General features: G+C 48.4%; 1 protein-coding gene across 1 annotated transcript in view; it reads left to right on the top strand.

Moving 5' to 3' along the window:
- Nucleotides 1-4651: 4651 nt before the first annotated feature.
- LOC311115166 (zinc finger FYVE domain-containing protein 9-like) overlaps nucleotides 4652-21438 on the top strand; it is a gene marked incomplete at both ends in the record, with an annotated part of 32162 nt that continues 15375 nt past the window's right edge. Inside the window, 6 exons of the mRNA XM_084190369.1 lie at nucleotides 4652-6330; nucleotides 7567-7666; nucleotides 12037-12210; nucleotides 14103-14230; nucleotides 19316-19427; nucleotides 19635-19757. Of these exons, the coding sequence (XP_084046495.1) occupies nucleotides 4652-6330; nucleotides 7567-7666; nucleotides 12037-12210; nucleotides 14103-14230; nucleotides 19316-19427; nucleotides 19635-19757 (2316 nt within the window). The remainder of the gene's footprint in view (nucleotides 6331-7566; nucleotides 7667-12036; nucleotides 12211-14102; nucleotides 14231-19315; nucleotides 19428-19634; nucleotides 19758-21438) is intronic.

Below are 21438 nucleotides of genomic sequence, written 5' to 3'. Positions count from 1 at the left end.
TATAGCTCAGTGGGTTCGCCTGGGGTGTATTCATTAAGGGAACAGTTTACAATTTAAGAACCAAACGGAAGCAAACAGAGAGAAACACGTTTCTATTTCACAAATTCAGGTAGGTCCCTCTCCGTTCCATTTGCTTTCATTTTAAGAAATGTTTTCTTTCAGAATCTGCATAATGAATACACCCTTGGGTATGTTCAGTACAAAAACGTTTTGGAACGTTACAGATAGAAATGCCATGAATAGAACTGACATGATTCCTTGAATCAGAGGCATGTTTGTTCTACATAATACATATCTATCTGAACGTTGGCCAAAGTTGTGTCCGTCCTCTTGCTGAATGCAGCCCAGGAACCTGCTTCCCTACCTATGTGAAGCTAGCCACAATAACGATTTAATAATAATTCATTTAATTTGTAAAGAGCTTTTATCACCCACGGCGCACATAAAAATAAATAAAAATAAAACTTTTTTTTAAACAATAAATCCCCAGACCACAATCAAAGCTATATACATGTGTCAACCGATCCAACCGATCCGGAGGACATGAGAACCGAATTAGCAGAGGTCCTTGAAAGCTTTTCTAAAGAGCACATTCTTGAGCCTGAAAGGAGGACCGAGATTCTGCAGCCCTAACAGTATCTGGAGGAGTCTCCGTGGCCCTAACAGTATCTGGAGGAGTCTCCGTGGCCCTAACAGTATCTGGAGGAGTCTCCGTGGCCCTAACAGTATCTGGAGGAGTCTCTGCAGCCCTAACAGTGTCTGGAGGAGTCTCTGCGGCCCTAACAGTGTCTGGAGGAGTCTCTGCGGCCCTAACAGTGTCTGGAGGAGTCTCTGCGGCCCTAACAGTGTCTGGAGGAGTCTCCGTGGCCCTAACAGTATCTGGAGGAGTCTCCGTGGCCCTAACAGTGTGTGGAGGAGTCTCTGCAGCCCTAACAGTGTCTGGAGGAGGCCAGATGTGGAGGTCCTGGGCTGGCGTGGTTTTCATGTGGTCTGCGATTTGAGGCCGGTTGGAAGTACTGCCAAATTCTCTAACATGACGGAGGTGGCTTTTTGTAGAGAAATTAACATTAAATTATCTGGAAACAGCTCTGGTGGACATTCCTGTAGTCAGCATGCCAATTGCACATTCACTCAACTTGAGACATCTGTGGCATTGTGTTGGGTGACAGAACTGCACATTTTAGTGTGGCCTTTTATTGTCCCAGCACAAGGTGAATCTGTGTAATGATAATGCTGTTTAATCAGCTTCTTGATATGCCTCAGGTGGATGGATATCTTGGAAAAGGGAAACATTCTCACTAACAGTGATGTAAAAAAAATTCTGCACAACATTTGAGAGAAATAAGCTTTCTGTGTGTATGGATCATTTCTGGGATTTTTTTATTTCACCTCATGAAACATGGGACCAACACTTTACATGTTGCCTTTTATATTTTTGTTCATTCAGTGCATTCGGAAAGTATTCAGACCCCTTCACTTTTTCCACATTTTTGTTACATTACAGCCTTATTCTAAAATTGATAAAATTGTTTTTTTCCCCTCATTAATCTACACACAATACCCCATAATGACAAAGCAAAAACAGGTTGTTAGACATTTTTGCAAATCTATTAAAAATGAAAAACCGATACCTTATTTACATAAGTATTCAGACACTTTGCTATGAGACTCGAAATTGAGCTCAGGTGCATCCTGTTTCCATTGATCATCCTTGATGTTTCTACAACTTGATTGGAGTCCACCTGTGGTAAATTCAATTGATTGGACATGATTTGGAAAGGCACACACCTGTCTATATAAGGTCCCACAGTTGACAGTGCATGTCCGAGCAAAAACCAAGCCATGAGGTTGAAGGAATTTTCCGTAGAGCTCTGAGACAGGATTGTCTCGAGGCACAGATCTGGGGAAGAGTACCAACATTTCTGCACCATTGAACACAGGGGCCTCAATCATTCTTAAATGGAAGAAGTTTGGAACCACCAAGACTCTTCCTAGATCTGGCCGTCCGGCCAAACTGAGCAATCGGGGGAGAAGGGCCTTGGTCAGGGAGGTGACCAAGAACCCGATGGTCACTCTGACAGAGCTCCAGACTTCCTCTGGAGATGGGAGAACCTTCTAGAAGGACAACCATCTCTGCAGCACTCCACCAATCAGGCCTTTATGGTAGAGTGGCCAGATGGAAGCCACTCCTCAGTAAAAGGCACATGACAGCCCGCTTGGAGTTTGCCAAAAGGCACCTAAAGACTCTCAGACCATGAGAAACCAGATTCTCTGGTCTGATGAAGCCAAGATTGAACTATTTGGCCTGAATGCCAAGCGTCACTTCTGGAGGAAACCTGGCACCATCCCTACAGTGAAGCATGGTGGGGGCAGCATCATGCTGTGGGGATGTTTTTCAGTGGCAGGAACTGGGAGACTAGTCAGGATTGAGAGAAGATGAACAGAGCAAAGTACAGAGAGATCCTTGATGAAAACCTGCTCCAGAGCGCTCAGGACCTCAGACTGGGACGAAGGTTCACCTTCCAACAGGACAACAACCCTAAGCACACAGCCAAGACTACGCAGGAGTGGCTTCGGGACAAGTCTCTGAATGTCCTTGAGTGGCCCAGCCAGAGCCTGGACTTGAACCCGATCAAACATCTCTGGTGAGACCTGAAAATAGCTGCGCAAATAGCTGTGCAGCGATGCTCCCCATCCAAGATGACAGAGCTTGAGAGGATCTGCAGAGAAGAATGGGAGAATCTCCCCAAATACAGGTGTGCCAAGCTTGTAGCGTCATACCCAAGAAGACTCAAGGCTGTACTCGCTGCCAAAGGTGCTTCAACAAAGTACTGAGGAAAGGGTCTGAATTCTTATGTAAATGTATTATTTCAGTTTTTTATTTTAAATACAGTTGCTATGGCGGGGGTAATCACTACCCGTTAGTGCCAGTGTGAGCGTTGGATACGCTAGCTAGCTAGCTACTTCCCTCACTGTAACTTTAACAGAACTGTGGGAAAGCAGTGCTCGGCATTTGGGGGCGAAGGACACTGTACCGGTGTCCCCTAGCTAGCAGCCTCCTCCTTTGGTGGGGTTTTTCAACGGTTGGCATCCAACGTTGGTGCATCACCGCCACCTACTGTGCTGGAGTGTGTGTGCCAGAGATGGATCTAGCAGCCTCAATGACAGCTGCTGTGACATGTAGAAAGTGGCGCGTAGTGGGCGCAGCATGTATTCACCGCAGCCTGCAGATAGACATGATTGGCCACGGCGACTGGTACTTCCATGGCGACGGGTAGGAAAGGAGTATCCCTTCCAATACATCCCAGCATTCATTTCCCAATCCACCCATTCCAGCCTCGTTTCTCCATTTCCACTCCTCCCATTTTGAACCCTTTCAGTACCAAAGAGTTAATATTACATTCCAGTTGTCCTGTTTTTAGTGTTACATTCCAGTTGTCCTGTTTTAGTGTTACATTCCAGTTGTCCTGTTTTTAGTGTTACATTCCAGTTGTCCTGTTTTTAGTGTTACATTCCAGTTGTCCTGTTTTTAGTGTTACATTCCAGTTGTCCTGTTTTAGTGTCACATTCCAGTTGTCCTGTTTTAGTGTTACATTCCAGTTGTCCTGTTTTAGTGTCACATTCCAGTTGTCCTGTTTTTAGTGTCACATTCCAGTTGTCCTGTTTTTAGTGGCACATTCCAGTTGTCCTGTTTTTAGTGTCACATTCCAGTTGTCCTGTTTTAGTGTTACATTCCAGTTGTCCTGTTTTTAGTGTCACTTTCCAGTTGTCCTGTTTTTAGTGTCACTTTCCAGTTGTCCTGTTTTTAGTGTCACTTTCCAGTTGTCCTGTTTTAGTGTCACTTTCCAGTTGTCCTGTTTTAGTGTTACATTCCAGTTGTCCTGTTTTTAGTGTCACATTCCAGTTGTCCTGTTTTTAGTGTCACATTCCAGTTGTCCTGTTTTTAGTGTCACATTCCAGTTGTCCTGTTTTTAGTGTCACTTTCCAGTTGTCCTGTTTTTAGTGTCACATTCCAGTTGTCCTGTTTTTAGTGTCACATTCCAGTTGTCCTGTTTTTAGTGTCACATTCCAGTTGTCCTGTTTTTAGTGTCACATTCCAGTTGTCCTGTTTTTAGTGTCACTTTCCAGTTGTCCTGTTTTTAGTGTCACTTTCCAGTTGTCCTGTTTTTAGTGTCACTTTCCAGTTGTCCTGTTTTTAGTGTCACTTTCCAGTTGTCCTGTTTTTAGTGTCACATTCCAGTTGTCCTGTTTTTAGTGTCACATTCCAGTTGTCCTGTTTTTAGTGTCACATTCCAGTTGTCCTGTTTTTAGTGTCGCATTCCAGTTGTCCTGTTTTTAGTGTTGCATTTTCCTGTTTACACTCCCTCTTTCCTGTTTAGTTTTAATATTGCATGGACTCCCTTCGGTTTCCCGTTCAGTGTCTCATTGTGCCGTCTCTTTCTCAAACTAATGTTTTATAGGTCGTGTTCCCCGGCTCAGGTGTGGCATGCATCAACCAATGGTTGCATGCCACGTCATTGACTGTGCCGTTTGGCACCAGACTGCTATAACATATGTGGTTAGCTGATACATTAAAATACCTATCCAGGCGTCGCAACGCCTGCGCAGAGGAACGTGCCCATAATCTCTCTCTCCCTCTGCCCCCCTCTAGATGATGAGACGGATGGTCCCACTCTGTCTGACGCTAAGTGGAGTCAGATCCTGGCCCCTCCGGCCCACTTCCTATCTCTGAACCCTGCCCTGGCTTTGACCCCTGACCCAAGGGACGGGGACAGTCCCCTCCCCTTCAAGACCCTCCTGGCCCCCGACCCGTCCTCTAGCGAATCCCAGGGGCCTGACACCAAACGCCACCCAGCTGCCAAGCCTCCGTCCTGGGGAGAGGAGAGGCCGGACCGCCCTGTGGACGTCCACAGCCCGCCGCTCCCCCAACCCAACATCGGTAAGCTGGTGGGGGGTGAGGAGGGCTTGTCTCCCCCTGTGCCGGCTTCCTCTAGCCCCCCTCCTTACCACCTCCTAGCCCTGGAGAACGGCTGCTCCTCTACCAGCCCCTCTAGTCCAGCCAGCCCTGCCCTCAACGGGCTCAGTGAAGAACCCTGCGAGGGTAACCATACAAGGGTGACCCCTGTTAACCCTTCAAACCACCACCAGCCCCCCGCCCCCTCTGACCCACGTCCCGATGCCCCTGTGGAGGGTAGGGGCGGGGAGAGGAGTGGTGGAAGCTCCCACATTAGTCAAACACACTTTACCCATGAGGAGAAGCTGGGAGGGGACAGACGGGTAGCAGTAGAGGAGTCAAACCCCCGGCTGGAGCCAGAGAGCGCTTGGGCTGGGTCACCCATACAGGAGAGTGGCAGAGAGGAGGCTGAAATGTCTGGGGGACAGTCACAGGACACTGGGGAGAGAGGACAGAGGACGGGAGGCTGGAGAGGAGGAGAACAGGGGGAAGCCTCTGGGGAGAGAGGACAGAGGACGGGAGGCTGGAGAGGGGGAGAACAGGGGGAAGCCTCTGGGGAGAGAGGACAGAATGAAGGGAGGATGGAGGGACTGAGAGGGAGGAAAAAGGAGTGTAGGAAGTCTTCTCAGAAGGAGAAGAAAGGAGAGATGGCGAAGAGGGGAGGTCAGGATGGAGAGATGTCTCTCACCAACGGCCTGGCTACTACAGGAGGACGAGAGGAGAGGGGGAGCAGAGCGGAGGGGGAGGGCTGGTCTCTCACCCCTCCCCCCTCCAAGGAGGACTCCGTAACAGAGGAGAAGGAGATGGAGGAGAGCAAGCAAGAGAAGGAAGGAGGAGGAGGTGGTAGCTCTTTCCCCTCCAAACTCAACAACAGTCGTTTGCAGCCTGTGAGCTTGCCGTTCGGCGGGGCACGTCCTAAACAGCCGGTCAGTCTCAAACTCCAGATCCCCCGGCCCCTATACGAACAGGTCCAGAACCAGCTAGAACCTTCTGCCAACACCGCCGGCAGCATTACCAGTGGCGGCAAGAACAAGAACCTTGAAAACCGTGGCAGCGCCGAAGTCACGGATACGGCAACTGTAGTTGCCTTGGGCGACCCTGGTGGTGGTGGTGGTGGTGGTGTTGTGAAGGGGGAGTTGCTAAGCGGGGAGTGTCAGACATCGTCGTTGGGCCTGGTGGTGGCGTCAGAGAGCAGCCCGGATAACGACTTCCAGGCAGGGCAGCACCACCAGGGGGCTCTGCCCAGGAAACAGCTCTCCTCCCTGGGGGATGTGGCCCCTGTGTGGGTCCCTGACTCCCAGGCTCCAGTCTGTATGAAGTGTGAGGCCCGCTTTACCTTCACCAAGAGGAGGCATCACTGCAGGGCATGTGGAAAGGTGGGTGCAGTCTATACAGCAGGGCTCTTCAGAGATACCGTTCTGGAGGTTTTCACTCACTCAGATCTTTGATTTTTGTTGTTCTAATAAAACAAAGTAGTAACATCAGTAGCCATTCTAGGAGCAGTGTCAACAATTTAAAACATCTTCGAACCAAAACGATCCTTTTCATAAATGTAGATTTGATTCAAATGTATGATACTTGGCTAGATTAGGAAATGCAGTAAAGATACTGACACGGTGTAGGGTTGTGTTGGGCTAACGGACTGCACTGAGACACGCCTACACTGCTGTGGACTAACCAAACACCTGCTTCATTTCCCAAGGTGGCACACACACTGTAGTGGCTATGGCCAGATGGAATGTAGTGGTGGGTGTGTCTATGGCCAGAGGTAATGTAGTGGTGGGTGTGTCTATGGCCAGAGGTAATGTAGTGGTGGGTGTGTCTATGGCAAGAGGTAATGTAGTGGTGGGTGTGTCTATGGCCAGAGGTAATGTAGTGGTGGGTGTGTCTATGGCCAGAGGTAATGTAGTGGTGGGTGTGTCTATGGCTAGAGGTAATGTAGTGGTGGGTGTGTCTATGGCCAGAGGTAATGTAGTGGTGGGTGTGTCTATGGCCAGAGGTAATGTAGTGGTGGGTGTGTCTATGGCTAGAGGTAATGGCGTGGTGGGTGTGTCTATGGCTAGAGGTAATGTAGTGGTGGGTGTGTCTATGGCCAGATGTAATGTAGTGGTGGGTGTGTCTATGGCTAGAGGTAATGGAATGGTGGGTGTGTCTATGGCCAGATGTAATGTAGTGGTGGGTGTGTCTATGGCCAGATGTAATGTAGTGGTGGGTGTGTCTATGGCCAGAGGTAATGTAGTGGTGGGTGTTTGTCTCCAGGTGTTCTGTAGTGGTGGGTGTGTCTATGGCCAGAGGTAATGTAGTGGTGGGTGTTTGTCTCCAGGTGTTCTGTAGTGGTGGGTGTGTCTATGGCCAGATGTAATGTAGTGGTGGGTGTGTCTGGCCAGAGGTAATGTAGTGGTGGGTGTTTGTCCCCAGGTGTTCTGTAGTGGTGGGTGTGTCTATGGCCAGAGGTAATGTAGTGGTGGGTGTGTCTATGGCCAGAGGTAATGTAGTGGTGGGTGTGTCTATGGCCAGAGGTAATGTAGTGGTGGGTGTGTCTATGGCCAGAGGTAATGTAGTGGTGGGTGTGTGTCTCCAGAGGTAATGTAGTGGTGGGTGTGTGTCCCCAGGTGTTCTGTGCTGCCTGCTGCAGCCTGAGGAGCAGACTGATCTACATGGACAGGAAGGAGGCCAGAGTCTGCATCACCTGTCACTCTGCCCTACTGAGTGGTGAGTCACTATTACTACACAGATCTAGGATCGGCTTACTCCATCCCATTCATAACTTTAACCATTAGATACTGACTTAACCACAGATCTAGGATCGGCTTACTCCATCCCATTCATAACTTTAACCATTAGATACTGACTTAACCACAGATCTAGGATCGGCTTACTCCATCCCGTTCATAACTTTAACCATTAGATACTGACTTAACCACAGATCTAGGATCGGCTTACTCCATCCCGTTCATAACTTTAACCATTAGATACTGACTTAACCACAGATCTAGGATCGGCTTACTCCATCCCGTTCATAACTTTAACCATTAGATACTGACTTAACCACAGATCTAGGATCGGCTTACTCCATCCCGTTCATAACTTTAACCATTAGATACTGACTTAACCACAGATCTAGGATCGGCTTACTCCATCCCGTTCATAACTTTAACCATTAGATACTGACTTAACCACAGATCTAGGATCGGCTTACTCCATCCCGTTCATAACTTTAACCATTAGATACTGACTTAACCACAGATCTAGGATCGGCTTACTCCATCCCGTTCATAACTTTAACCATTAGATACTGACTTAACCACAGATCTAGGATCGGCTTACTCCATCCCGTTCATAACTTTAACCATTAGATACTGACTTAACCACAGATCTAGGATCGGCTTACTCCATCCCGTTCATAACATTAACCATTAGATACTGACTTAACCACAGATCTAGGATCGGCTTACTCCATCCCGTTCATAACTTTAACCATTAGATACTGACTTAACCACAGATCTAGGATCAGCTTACTCCAGTTCCCTCTAAGCTACGCACCCCCCCAGGACTGCCTCGTAGAAGAAAGACCAGCCCGCGCAGAGACGCACGAGATTTAACTTCACTCAACTTTTACTAGTTGGCCCTGTTAGTTATATCTCATTTTTGGTCAGCAATGGAGGGGGTGGTTGCTTCCTGCAAGAGCACAAAACATGTACATTTCTAGCTTTCTTTGTAAAGAGCTTTTTTTTTCTTGTCTTAAAGGGGCAGTATTGTATTTTGAGACAGACTAAGCTAAGAAGCCAGAAGGCGGAGGCTAGCAAAACATATTTTTTTGTAAAGTGGTTGCGTGCGTCAAACAACACAATACAACAACATGTTCAGTCACCTACTTGTCTGAACAGGTTCATGTCAAGCCCTGCATGTGTTCATAGAATCTCATGGAATGTAGACCTACGTTGAACACAACACATTGGCTGCTACTGTAGGCTTAATGACAGAACAGCTATTTCCGTGTTAAAATGTTATGGGATGCATTTACTCCATTGTTTTTGATGGTAGGCCACTCTAGTAGGCCTACATTATGATCAAATAGCCACTCTAGCCTACTGGGCCACTGTAACTTAAAGTGGGTACAGCCTCAGTGTTCACAGTAAACGTGCGACAGAATTTTCCCAACCTTCACGTTTGCGCTCAGGGAACATTGATCATAACCTCAACCATTAGTCACTGCTACAGACAAGCTCACTCCATCCAAATCTGCTACACAGATCTCGGATCAGTTTACTCCATCCCATTTCTAACTTTAACCATTAGGATGTAAACACAATACTCATCCTAGATCAGCATCTAGAATCGACCTCATTTGCCTTTGGTTGGGGTTTGGTCTTCTTACGTTTCCAGGTAAAACTTCTGGCCCTAGTTCTAGGGCATAGCATTGCTCTGCTGACGGCATACCCAGATCCTAATCTTGTAGATCTATAATTATGGTATTTAATTTGATCCTATATCGGTCTTCGCACTATATTGATCTTGATCAAGTATCTTTTATCAATCCTAATTTGATCCTAGATCAACCTGATCCTATATCTCCCTAGATCAACCTGATCCTATATCTCCCTAGATCAACCTGATCCTATATATCTCCCTAGATCAACCTGATCCTATATCTCCCTAGATCAACCTGATCCTATATCTCCCTAGATCAACCTGATCCTATATCTCCTAAATCAACCTGATCCTATATCTCCTAGATAAACCTGATCCTATATCTCCTAGATAAACCTGATCCTATATCTCCTAAATCAACCTGATCCTATATGTCCTAGATCAACCTGATCCTATATATCTATGTACACACTACATTACCAAAATTATGTGTACAAGAGTCAAGAGTGTGCAAAGCTGTCATCAAGGCGAAGGGTGGCTACTTTGAAGAATATAAAGTCAAAAATATATTTTGATTTGTTTAACTCATTTTTTTTAGTTACTACATGATTCCATATGTGTTATTTCATAGTTTTGATGTCTTCACTATTATTCTACAATGTAGAAAATAGTAAAAATAAAGAAAAACCCTTGAATGAGTAGGTGTGTCCAAACTTTTGACCGGTACTGTGTGTGTGTCACAAGCCTACCAGACAAGCTAAACCACTTCTATGCTCGCTTCGAGGCAAGCAACACTGAAGCATGCATGAGAGCACCAGCTGTTCCGGACGACTATGTGATCACGCTCTCCGTAGCCGATGTGAGTAAGACTTTTAAGCAGGTCAACATTCACAAGGCCGCAGGGCCAGACGGATTACCAGGACGTGTACTCCGAGCATGTGCTGACCAACTGGCAAGTGTCTTCACTGACATTTTCAACATGTCCCTGACTGAGTCTGTAATACCAACATGTTTCAAGCAGACCACCATAGTCCCCGTGCCCAAGAACTCTAAGATAACCTGCCTAAATGACTACCGACCCGTAGCACTGACGTCTGTAGCCATGAAGTGCTTTGAAAGACTGGTCATGGCTCACATCAACAGCATAATCCCAGAAACCCTAGACCCACTCCAATTTGCATACCGCCCCAACAGATCCACAGATGATGCAATCTCTATCGCACTCCACACTGCCCTTTCCCACCTGGACAAGAGGAACACCTACGTGAGAATGCTATTCATTGACTACAGCTCAGCATTCAACACCATAGTGCCCTCTAAGCTCATCACTAAGCTAAGGATCCTGGGACTAAACACCTCCCTCTGCAACTGGATCCTGGACTTCCTGACGGGCCGCCCCCAGGTGGTAAGGGTAGGTAACAACACATCTGCCACACTGATCCTCAACACGGGGGCCCCTCAGGGGTGCGTGCTCAGTCCCCTCCTGTACTCTCTGTTCACCCATGACTGCATGGCCAGGCACGACTCCAACACCATCATTAAGTTTGCCGACGACACAACAGTGGTAGGCCTGATCACCGACAACGATGAGACAGCCTATAGGGAGGAGGTCAGAGATCTGGCCGTGTGGTGCCAGGACAACAACCTCTCCCTCAACGTGACCAAGACAAAGGAGATGATTGTGGACTACAGGAAAAAAAAGAGGACTGAGCACGCCCCCATTCTCATCGACGGGGCTGTAGTGGAACAGGTTGAGAGCTTCAAGTTCCTTGGTGTCCACATCACCAACGAACTATCATGGTCCAAACACACCAAGACAGTCGTGAAGAGGGCACGACAAAGCCTATTCCCCCCTCAGGAGACTAAAAAGATTTGGCATGGGTCCTCAGATCCTCAAAAAATTCTACAGCTGCACCATCGAGAGCATCCTGACTGGTTGCATCACCGCCTGGTATGGCAACTGCTTGGCCTCTGACCGCAAGGCACTACAGAGGGTAGTGCGTACGGCCCAGTACATCACTGGGGCAAAGCTCCCTGCCATCCAGGACCTCTATACCAGGCGGTGTCAGAGGAAGGCCCTCAAAATTGTCAAAGACTCCAGCCACCCTCGTCATAGACTGTTCTCTCTGCTACCGCACGGCAAGTGGTACCGGAGTGCCAAGTCTAGGTCCAAAAGACTTCTCAACAGCTTCTACCCCCAAGCCATAAGACTCCTGAACAGCTAATAATGGCTACCCGGACTATTTGCACTGCCCCCCCACCCCATCCTTTTTACGCTGCTGCTACTCTGTTAAGTATTTATGCATAGTCACTTTAACTCTACCCACATGTACATATTACCTCAACTACCTCAACTAGCCGGTGCCCCCGCACATTGACTATGCAACGGTACCCCCCTGTATATATAGCCTCCCTACTGTCACTTTATTTTACTGTATATATAGCCTCCCTACTGTCACTTTATTTTACTTCTGCTCTTTTTTTCTCAACACTTTTTTGTTGTTGTTTTATTCTTACTTTTTTGTTTAAAATAAATGCACTGTTGGTTAAGGGCTGTAAGTAAGCATTTCACTGTAATGTCTGCACCTGTTGTATTCGGCGCATGTGACCAATAAAATTTGATTTGATTTGATTTGATGTGTATCAATCCTGTTTATCTCCCTCTGTCAAGCCTATATCGATGTTGTTCCTCCGTCTCTCTCTGCCCTCAGCTCATTCGTGGGAGGGTACGTGTGGCGGGTCTAACCAGAGTCCTAACCCCAACAACCCAGCAGAGTACTGCAGTACCATCCCACCTCTGCAGCAGGTCCAAGCCTCAGGGGCGCTGGCCTCCCTTCCCACTGTCATGGTCCCTGTGGGGGTCCCTAAAACACCCGGCTCAGAGGGTAACCATCTCCCATACACACACCTGTTATAACTTGTCCTCTCACCCTCTCTTCGGGTTAGTTTTTCCTCTCACCCTCTCTTCGGGTTAGTTTTTCCTCTCACCCTCTCTTCGGGTTAGTTTTTCCTCTCACCCTCTCCGGGTTAGTTTTTACTTTTCCTCTCACCCTCTCTTCGGGTTAGTTTTTCCTCTCACCCTCTCTTCGGGTTAGTTTTTCCTCTCACCCTCTCTTCGGGTTAGTTTTTACTTTTCCTCTCACCCTCTCTTCGGGTTAGTTTTTACTTTTCCTCTCACCCTCTCTTCGGGTTAGTTTTTACTTTTCCTCTCACCCTCTCTTCGGGTTAGTTTTTACTTTTCCTCTCACCCTCTCTTCGGGTTAGTTTTTCCTCTCACCCTCTCTTCGGGTTAGTTTTTACTTTTCCTCTCACCCTCTCTTCGGGTTAGTTTTTCCTCTCACCCTCTCTTCGGGTTAGTTTTTCCTCTCACCCTCTCTTCGGGTTAGTTTTTCCTCTCACCCTCTCTTCGGGTTAGTTTTTCCTCTCGCCCTCTCTTCGGGTTAGTTTTTCCTCTCGCCCTCTCTTCGGGTTAGTTTTTCCTCTCGCCCTCTCTTCGGGTTAGTTTTTCCTCTCGCCCTCTCTTCGGGTTAGTTTTTCCTCTCGCCCTCTCTTCGGGTTAGTTTTTCCTCTCGCCCTCTCTTCGGGTTAGTTTTTCCTCTCGCCCTCTCTTCGGGTTAGTTTTTCCTCTCGCCCTCTCTTCGGGTTAGTTTTTCCTCTCGCCCTCTCTTCGGGTTAGTTTTTCCTCTCGCCCTCTCTTCGGGTTAGTTTTTCCTCTCGCCCTCTCTTCGGGTTAGTTTTTCCTCTCGCCCTCTCTTCGGGTTAGTTTTTCCTCTCGCCCTCTCTTCGGGTTAGTTTTTCCTCTCGCCCTCTCTTCGGGTTAGTTTTTCCTCTCGCCCTCTCTTCGGGTTAGTTTTTCCTCTCGCCCTCTCTTCGGGTTAGTTTTTCCTCTCGCCCTCTCTTCGGGTTAGTTTTTCCTCTCGCCCTCTCTTCGGGTTAGTTTTTCCTCTCGCCCTCTCTTCGGGTTAGTTTTTCCTCTCGCCCTCTCTTCGGGTTAGTTTTTCCTCTCGCCCTCTCTTCGGGTTAGTTTTTCCTCTCGCCCTCTCTTCGGGTTAGTTTTTCCTCTCGCCCTCTCTTCGGGTTAGTTTTTCCTCTCGCCCTCTCTTCGGGTTAGTTTTTCCTCTCGCCCTCTCTTCGGGTTAGTTTTTCCTCTCGCCCTCTCTTCGGGTTAGTTTTTCCTCTCGCCCTCTCTTCGGGTTAGTTTTTCCTCTCGCCCTCTCTTCGGGTTAGTTTTTCCTCTCGCCCTCTCTTCGGGTTAGTTTTTCCTCTCGCCCTCTCTTCGGGTTAGTTTTTCCTCTCGCCCTCTCTTCGGGTTAGTTTTTCCTCTCGCCCTCTCTTCGGGTTAGTTTTTCCTCTCGCCCTCTCTTCGGGTTAGTTTTTCCTCTCGCCCTCTCTTCGGGTTAGTTTTTCCTCTCGCCCTCTCTTCGGGTTAGTTTTTCCTCTCGCCCTCTCTTCGGGTTAGTTTTTCCTCTCGCCCTCTCTTTGGGTTAGTTTTTACTTTTCCTCTCACCCTCTCTTCGGGTTAGTTTTTACTTTTCCTCTCACCCTCTCTTCGGGTTAGTTTTTACTTTTCCTCTCACCCTCTCTTCGGGTTAGTTTTTACTTTTCCTCTCACCCTCTCTTCGGGTTAGTTTTTACTTTTCCTCTCACCCTCTCTTCGGGGTTAGTTTTTACTTTTCCTCTCACCCTCTCTTCGGGTTAGTTTTTACTCTGGTTTCGTCCCCTTTGTTTCTGTGGTAAATATTTACCAACAGTATCCTGTGGTGTCTGTGCGTCACAGGGTCCCTCGCGCGTGAGCAGAGGAGGGTGTGGTTTGCCGACGGGATCCTACCCAATGGGGAAGCAGCGGAATCCCCCAAGCCCCACTCGCAATGTTCCAACAAATTCTCTGCTGCTGATTCGTCAGAGGTACGGTTGGCACCACAGGTCTAAAAGTCTTATTGTTGAAGAGGAACTTTAGAAAAAGTCTAGCATTTACAGTTTAGAATTGATTTTCTGAGGTTGGTTTATAGTCCTGATGTCAGGAGCTGGGTTGGCCAATGGCTGACTACGATTGGGAGGAAACCCACAGCAGGGCAAGTTGTCACTGGATTGACCTTAGCCAAGAGATATATGTTTTTAACCCTATGCTAAGATAGTCTGGCTGACACCAGCTCTCAAAGTCTTCCTGACTTGAGAGTTTGGAACGGCTGCTTTGATGATAATGAAAGGCTGTGCCCTCAGACTTCAAGGCGGCACCCTACGCTGGTTGGATATCCCTGTTCAGAATATAACTTATCATGTTGTTTTACATAGGACCGCCCCAGCCCTTCCGTTTACAGCCAGCCCTTCCAAGATAAGCAAACACACACTGTATCTCGCTAGCTAGCACAAACCTTCGGAGTTTGGACATGGTTTGCTGCTAGCATCATGAACAGGGCGTGTAAATCAAAACGTTACAGCAACTCTTCTACACTAAAACGAGTTTTACTTAGGCTAGCTAGCCTAGCTAACTTTAGTTTGGCTTGTTTACCTCTCTAGGAGGGCTCTTCTACACTAAAACGAGTGACATATTAGACAACTGCAATCTGTTCAACGTTACCATCTTGTGGCTAGCAAGTAGCAACTAACATTACCGAGCATGGCTAACGCTAGCTAGCAGTTGTTCAGCCCATAGAAAGCCAGCCACTTAGTCGTGTCCACCCGCTAAAGGCGATCAAGCTATCAGAATTGGCAAGACCGCCAATACATCCTCCACTCACACAAAGGCTCAAAAATGTTTCAAGTTGCTCCTATTTTAATCCCTAAGTTGGTCATTACTATGTGGCTGTGTAGTCCATCTCCTTTTCAGAAAGCTCCATCTGTTTTTTTCCCCCCCACAGTTTTACTTAGGCTAGCTGCCTAGCTAACTTTAGTTTGGCTTGTTTACCTCTCTAGGAGGGCTTGGCAAATTGATGTGCATATGAGAACCAATCCAAAAGTCGCTCAAAATTTGAGCTAACCTCCCCTTTTACAAGCCCAAGTTACCAGTTACGAGACCAGTGAGTCACAGCTCGCTGTGTAGTCACGTGGGTCGCGCGTCAGCCAGACAAGTACTAAAAGTTTCTCGAATGAAAAGCATTTCGAATGTACACTGAACAAAAATATAAACGTAACATGTAAAGTGTTGGTCCCATGTTTCATTAGCTGAAATAAAAGATCCCAGAAATGTTCCATACACACAAAAAGCTTATTTCTCTCAAATTTTGTTCACAAATTTGTTTACATCCCTGTTAGTGAGCATTTCTCCATTGCCAAGATAATCCATCCACCTGACAGGTGTGGCAAATCAAGAAGCTAATTAATCAGCATGATCATTACACAGGTGCACCTTGTCGTAACCGCCTTCAGTGGGACAATGCTCACCTTCGATGGCCACTGGCACGGCTGGAGAAGTGTGTTCTTCACGGATGAATCCCGGTTTCAACTGTACCGGGCAGATGGCAGACAGTGTGTATGACGTTGTGTGGGCAAGCGGTTTGCTGTTGTCAACATTGTCCCCCATGGTGGCGGTGGGGTTATGGTATGGGCAGGCAGGCATAAGCTATGGACAATGAACACAAATGCATTTATCGATGGCAATTTGAATGGGCTGAGATACCGTGACGAGTTCCTGAGGCCCATTGTCGTGCCATTCATCCGCCGCCATCACCTCATGTTTCAGCATGATAATGCACGGCCCCATGTCGCAAGGATCTGTACACAATTCCTGGAAGCTGAAAATGTCCCAGTTCTTCCATGGCCTGCATACTCACCAGACATGCCACACATTGAGCATGTTTGGGATGCTCTGGATCAACGTGTACGACAGCGTACAAAAAAGATTTGGCATGGGTCCTCAGATCCTCAAAAAGTTATACAGCTGCACCATCGAGAGCATCCTGACTGGTTGCATCGCCGCCTGGTATGGCAACTGCTCGGCCTCCGACCGCAAGGCACTACAGAGGGTAGTGCGTGCGGCACAGTACATCACTGGGGCCTGAGCTCCCTGCCATCCAGGACCTCTATACCAGGCGGTGTCCTCTACTCAAAGTCATAGACTGGTCTGTCTGCTACCGCACGGCAAGCTGTACCGGAGCGCCAAGTCTAGGTCCAAAAGGCTCCTTAACAGCTTCTAACCCCAAGTCATAGGACTGCTGAACAGTTCATCAAATGGCCACCCAGACTAACAGCGTTGACCTCCATTATTTTATTTATATCTATTATATTATATATTATATTATTAGCTCAACATACACACACACACACACACACACACACACACACACACACACACACAACACACAAACATGCATATTGACGCCACACACACATTTACATTCCTCCACACTCTTCACACGCTGCTACTCTCTGTTTATTATCTATCCTAGTCACTTTACCCCTACCTACATGGACAGTGGGGAGAACAAGTATTTGATACACTGCCGATTTTGCAGGTTTTCCTACTTACAAAAGCATGTAGAGGTCTGTAATTTCTATCATAGGTACACTTCAACTGTGAGAAACGGAATCTAAAACAACAATCCAGAAAATCACATTGTATGATTTTTAAGTAATTAATTTGCATTTTATTGCATGACATAAGTATTTGATACATCAGAAAAACAGAACTTAATATTTGGTACAGAAACCTTTGTTTGCAATTACAGAGATCATACGTTTCCTGGAGGTCTTGACCAGGTTTGCACACACTGCAGCAGGGATTTTGGCCCACTCCTCCATACAGACCTTCTCCAGATCCTTCAGGTTTCGGGGCTGTCGCTGGGCAATACGGACTTTCAGCTCCCTCCAAAGATGTTCTATTGGGTTCAGGTCTGGAGACTGGCTAGGCCACTCCAGGACCTTGAGATGCTTCTTACGGAGCCACTCCTTAGTTGCCCTGGCTGTGTGTTTCGGGTCGTTGTCATGCTGGAAGACCCAGCCACGACCCATCTTCAATGCTCTCACTGAGGGAAGGAGGTTGTTGGCCAAGATGTCGCGATACATGGCCCCATCCATCCTCCCCTCAATACGGTGCAGTCGTCCTGTCCCCTTTGCAGAAAAGCATCCCCAAAGAATGATGTTTCCACCTCCATGCTTCACGGTTGGGATGGTGTTCTTGGGGTTGTACTCATCCTTCTTCTTCCTCCAAACACGGCGAGTGGAGTTTAGACCAAAAAGCTCTATTGTTGTCTCATCAGACCACATGACCTTCTCCCATTCCTCCTCTGGATCATCCAGATGGTCATTGGCAAACTTCAGACGGGCCTGGACATGCGCTGGCTTGAGCAGGGGGACCTTGCGTGCGCTGCAGGATTTTAATCCATGACGGCGTAGTGTGTTACTAATGTTTTTTTTTGGGACTGTGGTCCCAGCTCTCTTCAGGTCATTGACCAGGTCCTGCCGTGTAGTTCTGGGCTGATCCCTCACCTTCCTCATGATCATTGATGCCCCACGAGGTGAGATCTTACATGGAGCCCCAGACCGAGGATGATTGACTGTCATCTTGAACTTCTTCCATTTTCTAATAATTGCGCCAACAGTTGTTGCCTTCTCACCAAGCTGCTTGCCTATTGTCCTGTAGCCCATCCCAGCCTTGTGCAGGTCTACAATTTTATCCCTGATGTCCTTACACAGCTCTCTGGTCTTGGCCATTGTGGAGAGGTTGGAGTCTGTTTGATTGAGTGTGTGGACAGGTGTCTTTTATACAGGTAACGAGTTCAAACAGGTGCAGTTAATACAGGTAATGAGTGGAGAACAGGAGGGCTTCTTAAAGAAAAACTAACAGGTCTGTGAGAGCCGGAATTCTTACTGGTTGGTAGGTGATCAAATGCTTATGTCATGCAATAAAATGCAAATTAATTACCTAAAAATCATACAATGTGATTTTCTGGATTTTTGTTTTAGATTCTGTCTCTCACAGTTGAAGTGTACCTATGATAAAAATTACAGACCTCTACATGCTTTGTAAGTAGGAAAACCTGCAAAATCGGCAGTGTATCAAATACTTGTTCTCCCCACTGTACATATTACCTCGACTAACCCCCGTACCCCCTGTACATGGACTCGGTACCGGTATCCCCTGTACATGGACTCGGTACCGGTATCCCCTGTACATGGACTCGGTACCGGTACCCCCTGTACATGGACTCGGTACCGGTACCCCCTGTACATGGACTCGGTACCGGTACCCCCTGTACATGGACTCGGTACTGGTACCCCCTGTACATGGACTCGGTACCGGTACCCCCTGTACATGGACTCGGTACCGGTACCCCCTGTACATGGACTCGGTACCGGTACCCCCTGTACATGGACTCGGTACCGGTACCCCCTGCACATGGACTCGGTACCGGTACCCCCTGTACATGGACTCGGTACCGGTACCCCCTGCACATGGACTCGGTACCGGTACCCCCTGCACATGGACTCGGTACCGGTACCCCCTGCACATGGACTCGGTACCGGTACCCCCTGTATATGGCCTCATTGTTATTTTTTTTACTATTTTTCCTTCAGTTTATTTAGCAGATTTTTCTGTTGGTTAAGGGCTTGTAAGTAAGCATTTCACAGTAAGGTCTACACCTGTTGTATTCGGCAATTTTGATTTGAAAAATCAATTGCATTTCAACCCAGCTCTGACACACACACACAATTTTAAAATTTTAGTCATTTAGCAGACGCTCTTATCCAGTGTGACTTACTGGAACAATTAGGGTTAAGTGCCTTGCTCAAGGGCACATCGACAGATTTCTCACATAGTCGGCTCAGGGATTCGAACCAGGGACCTTTCGGTTACTGGCCCAACGCTCTTAAGGGCAAGGCCCCCTGCCACACATTATTTACTGAATGTGAAGGGGAATCTGCCCGTGACGGTAATGATCATTTAACTGCAGTGTTCTAGAATGTTTTAATTTTCCAAAGTACTTTCTATCACAGTTTTTACAACCATTCACAGCAGAGATTTTACAACCACTCTAACCCTCCTCCCTCCAGGCGTCGTCCCCTGCCCCTGCAGCCCCAGTGGGAAGCCCTGTCGGCAGCTCGGTCAGTCTAATTCCGGAGGACGGCCTTCCTCCCATCCTCACCTCCACCGGAGTTAAAGGAGGTACGGGAGGACACAGCACAGGTGCTTGACCTCACCCATCCTCACCTCACTGTCCATCATGCTGTGTGTGTGTGGGGGTCTGCTTTCTTGTCCACTGTCCATGTAGCAAGCTGGGAGGGGTGTGGGGCTGGGGGTACCTGTCCCTCTTCAGTGGGGTTGAATGTGAGATGTTTGAAAGCTTTGTTTTCCTCCCACCACCCCCCCCAGACTACGCGGTGGAGGAGCGTCCCTCTGAGATCGTTCTGATGCAGCAGCTGGAGGAAGGAGGTCCTGACCCGCTGGTCTTTGTGCTTAATGCCAACCTGCTGGCCATGGTCAAACTGGTCAACTGTGAGTTCACATCTTCTCCACTCTCATAGGTCTGAATTAGTCCCTGATTAGAAGGAGAAAATAAACCTGAGTGTTTAGCCCTCCAGGACTGTTATTGAATAGCCCTGCTATACACTATACATTATCTAACCCCCTCTCCCCCTACGCTACAGTATCTAACCCCCTCTCCCCCTACGCTACAGTATCTAACCCCCTCTGCCCCTACGCTACAGTATCTAATCCCCTCTCCTCTCCCCCTACGCTACAGTATCTAACCCCCTCTCCCCCTACGCTACAGTATCTAACCCCCTCTCCCCCTACGCTACAGTATCTAACCCCCTCTCCCCCTACGCTACAGTATCTAACCCCCTCTGCCCCTACGCTACAGTATCTAACCCCCTCTCCCCTCCCCCTACGCTACAGTATCTAACCCCCTCTGCCCCTACGCTACAGTATCTAACCCCCTCTCCTCTCCCCCTACGCTACAGTATCTAACCCCCTCTCCTCTCCCCCTACGCTACAGTATCTAACCCCCTCTCCCCCTACGCTACAGTATCTAATCCCCTCTCCTCTCCCCCTACGCTACAGTATCTAACCCCCTCTCCCCCTACGCTACAGTATCTAACCCCCTCTCCCCCTACGCTACAGTATCTAACCCCCTCTCCCCCTACGCTACAGTATCTAACCCCCTCTCCCCCTACGCTACAGTATCTAACCCCCTCTGCCCCTACGCTACAGTATCTAACCCCCTCTCCTCTCCCCCTACGCTACAGTATCTAACCCCCTCTCCTCTCCCCCTACGCTACAGTATCTAACCCCCTCTCCTCTCCCCCTACGCTACAGTATCTAACCCCCTCTCCTCTCCCCCTACGCTACAGTATCTAACCCCCTCTCCTCTCCCCCTACGCTACAGTATCTAACCCCCTCTCCTCTCCCCCTACGCTACAGTATCTAACCCCCTCTCCCCTCCCCCTACGCTACAGTATCTAACCCCCTCTCCCCTCCCCCTACGCTACAGTATCTAACCCCCTCTGCCCCTACGCTACAGTATCTAACCCCCTCTCCTCTCCCCCTACGCTACAGTATCTAACCCCCTCTCCTCTCCCCCTACGCTACAGTATCTAACCCCCTCTGCCCCTACGCTACACAGTATCTAACCCCCTCTCCTCTCCCCCTACGCTACAGTATCTAACCCCCTCTCCTCTCCCCCTACGCTACAGTATCTAACCCCCTCTCCTCTCCCCCTACGCTACAGTATCTAACCCCCTCTCCCCCTACGCTACACAGTATCTAACCCCCTCTCCCCCTACGCTACAGTATCTAACCCCCTCTGCCCCTACGCTACAGTATCTAACCCCCTCTCCCCCTACGCTACAGTATCTAACCCCCTCTCCTCTCCCCCTACGCTACAGTATCTAACCCCCTCTCCCCCTACGCTACACAGTATCTAACCCCCTCTCCCCCTACGCTACAGTATCTAACCCCCTCTGCCCCTACGCTACAGTATCTAACCCCCTATCCTCTCCCCCTACGCTACAGTATCTAACCACCTCTCCCCCTACGCTACAGTATCTAACCCCCTCTCCCCTCCCCCTACGCTACAGTACCTAACCACCTCTCCCCCTACACTACAGTATCTAACCCCCTCTCCCCTCCCCCTACACTACAGTATCTAACCCCCTCTCCCCCTACGCTACACAGT

This window comes from Coregonus lavaretus, assembly GCF_964263955.1.
Source record: "Coregonus lavaretus genome assembly, contig: HAP1_SCAFFOLD_5241, whole genome shotgun sequence".
Classification (NCBI taxonomy): Eukaryota; Metazoa; Chordata; class Actinopteri; order Salmoniformes; family Salmonidae; genus Coregonus; species Coregonus lavaretus.
Note: the sequence above shows the minus strand (reverse complement) of the source record. Positions and strands in the feature narration are given on the sequence as shown.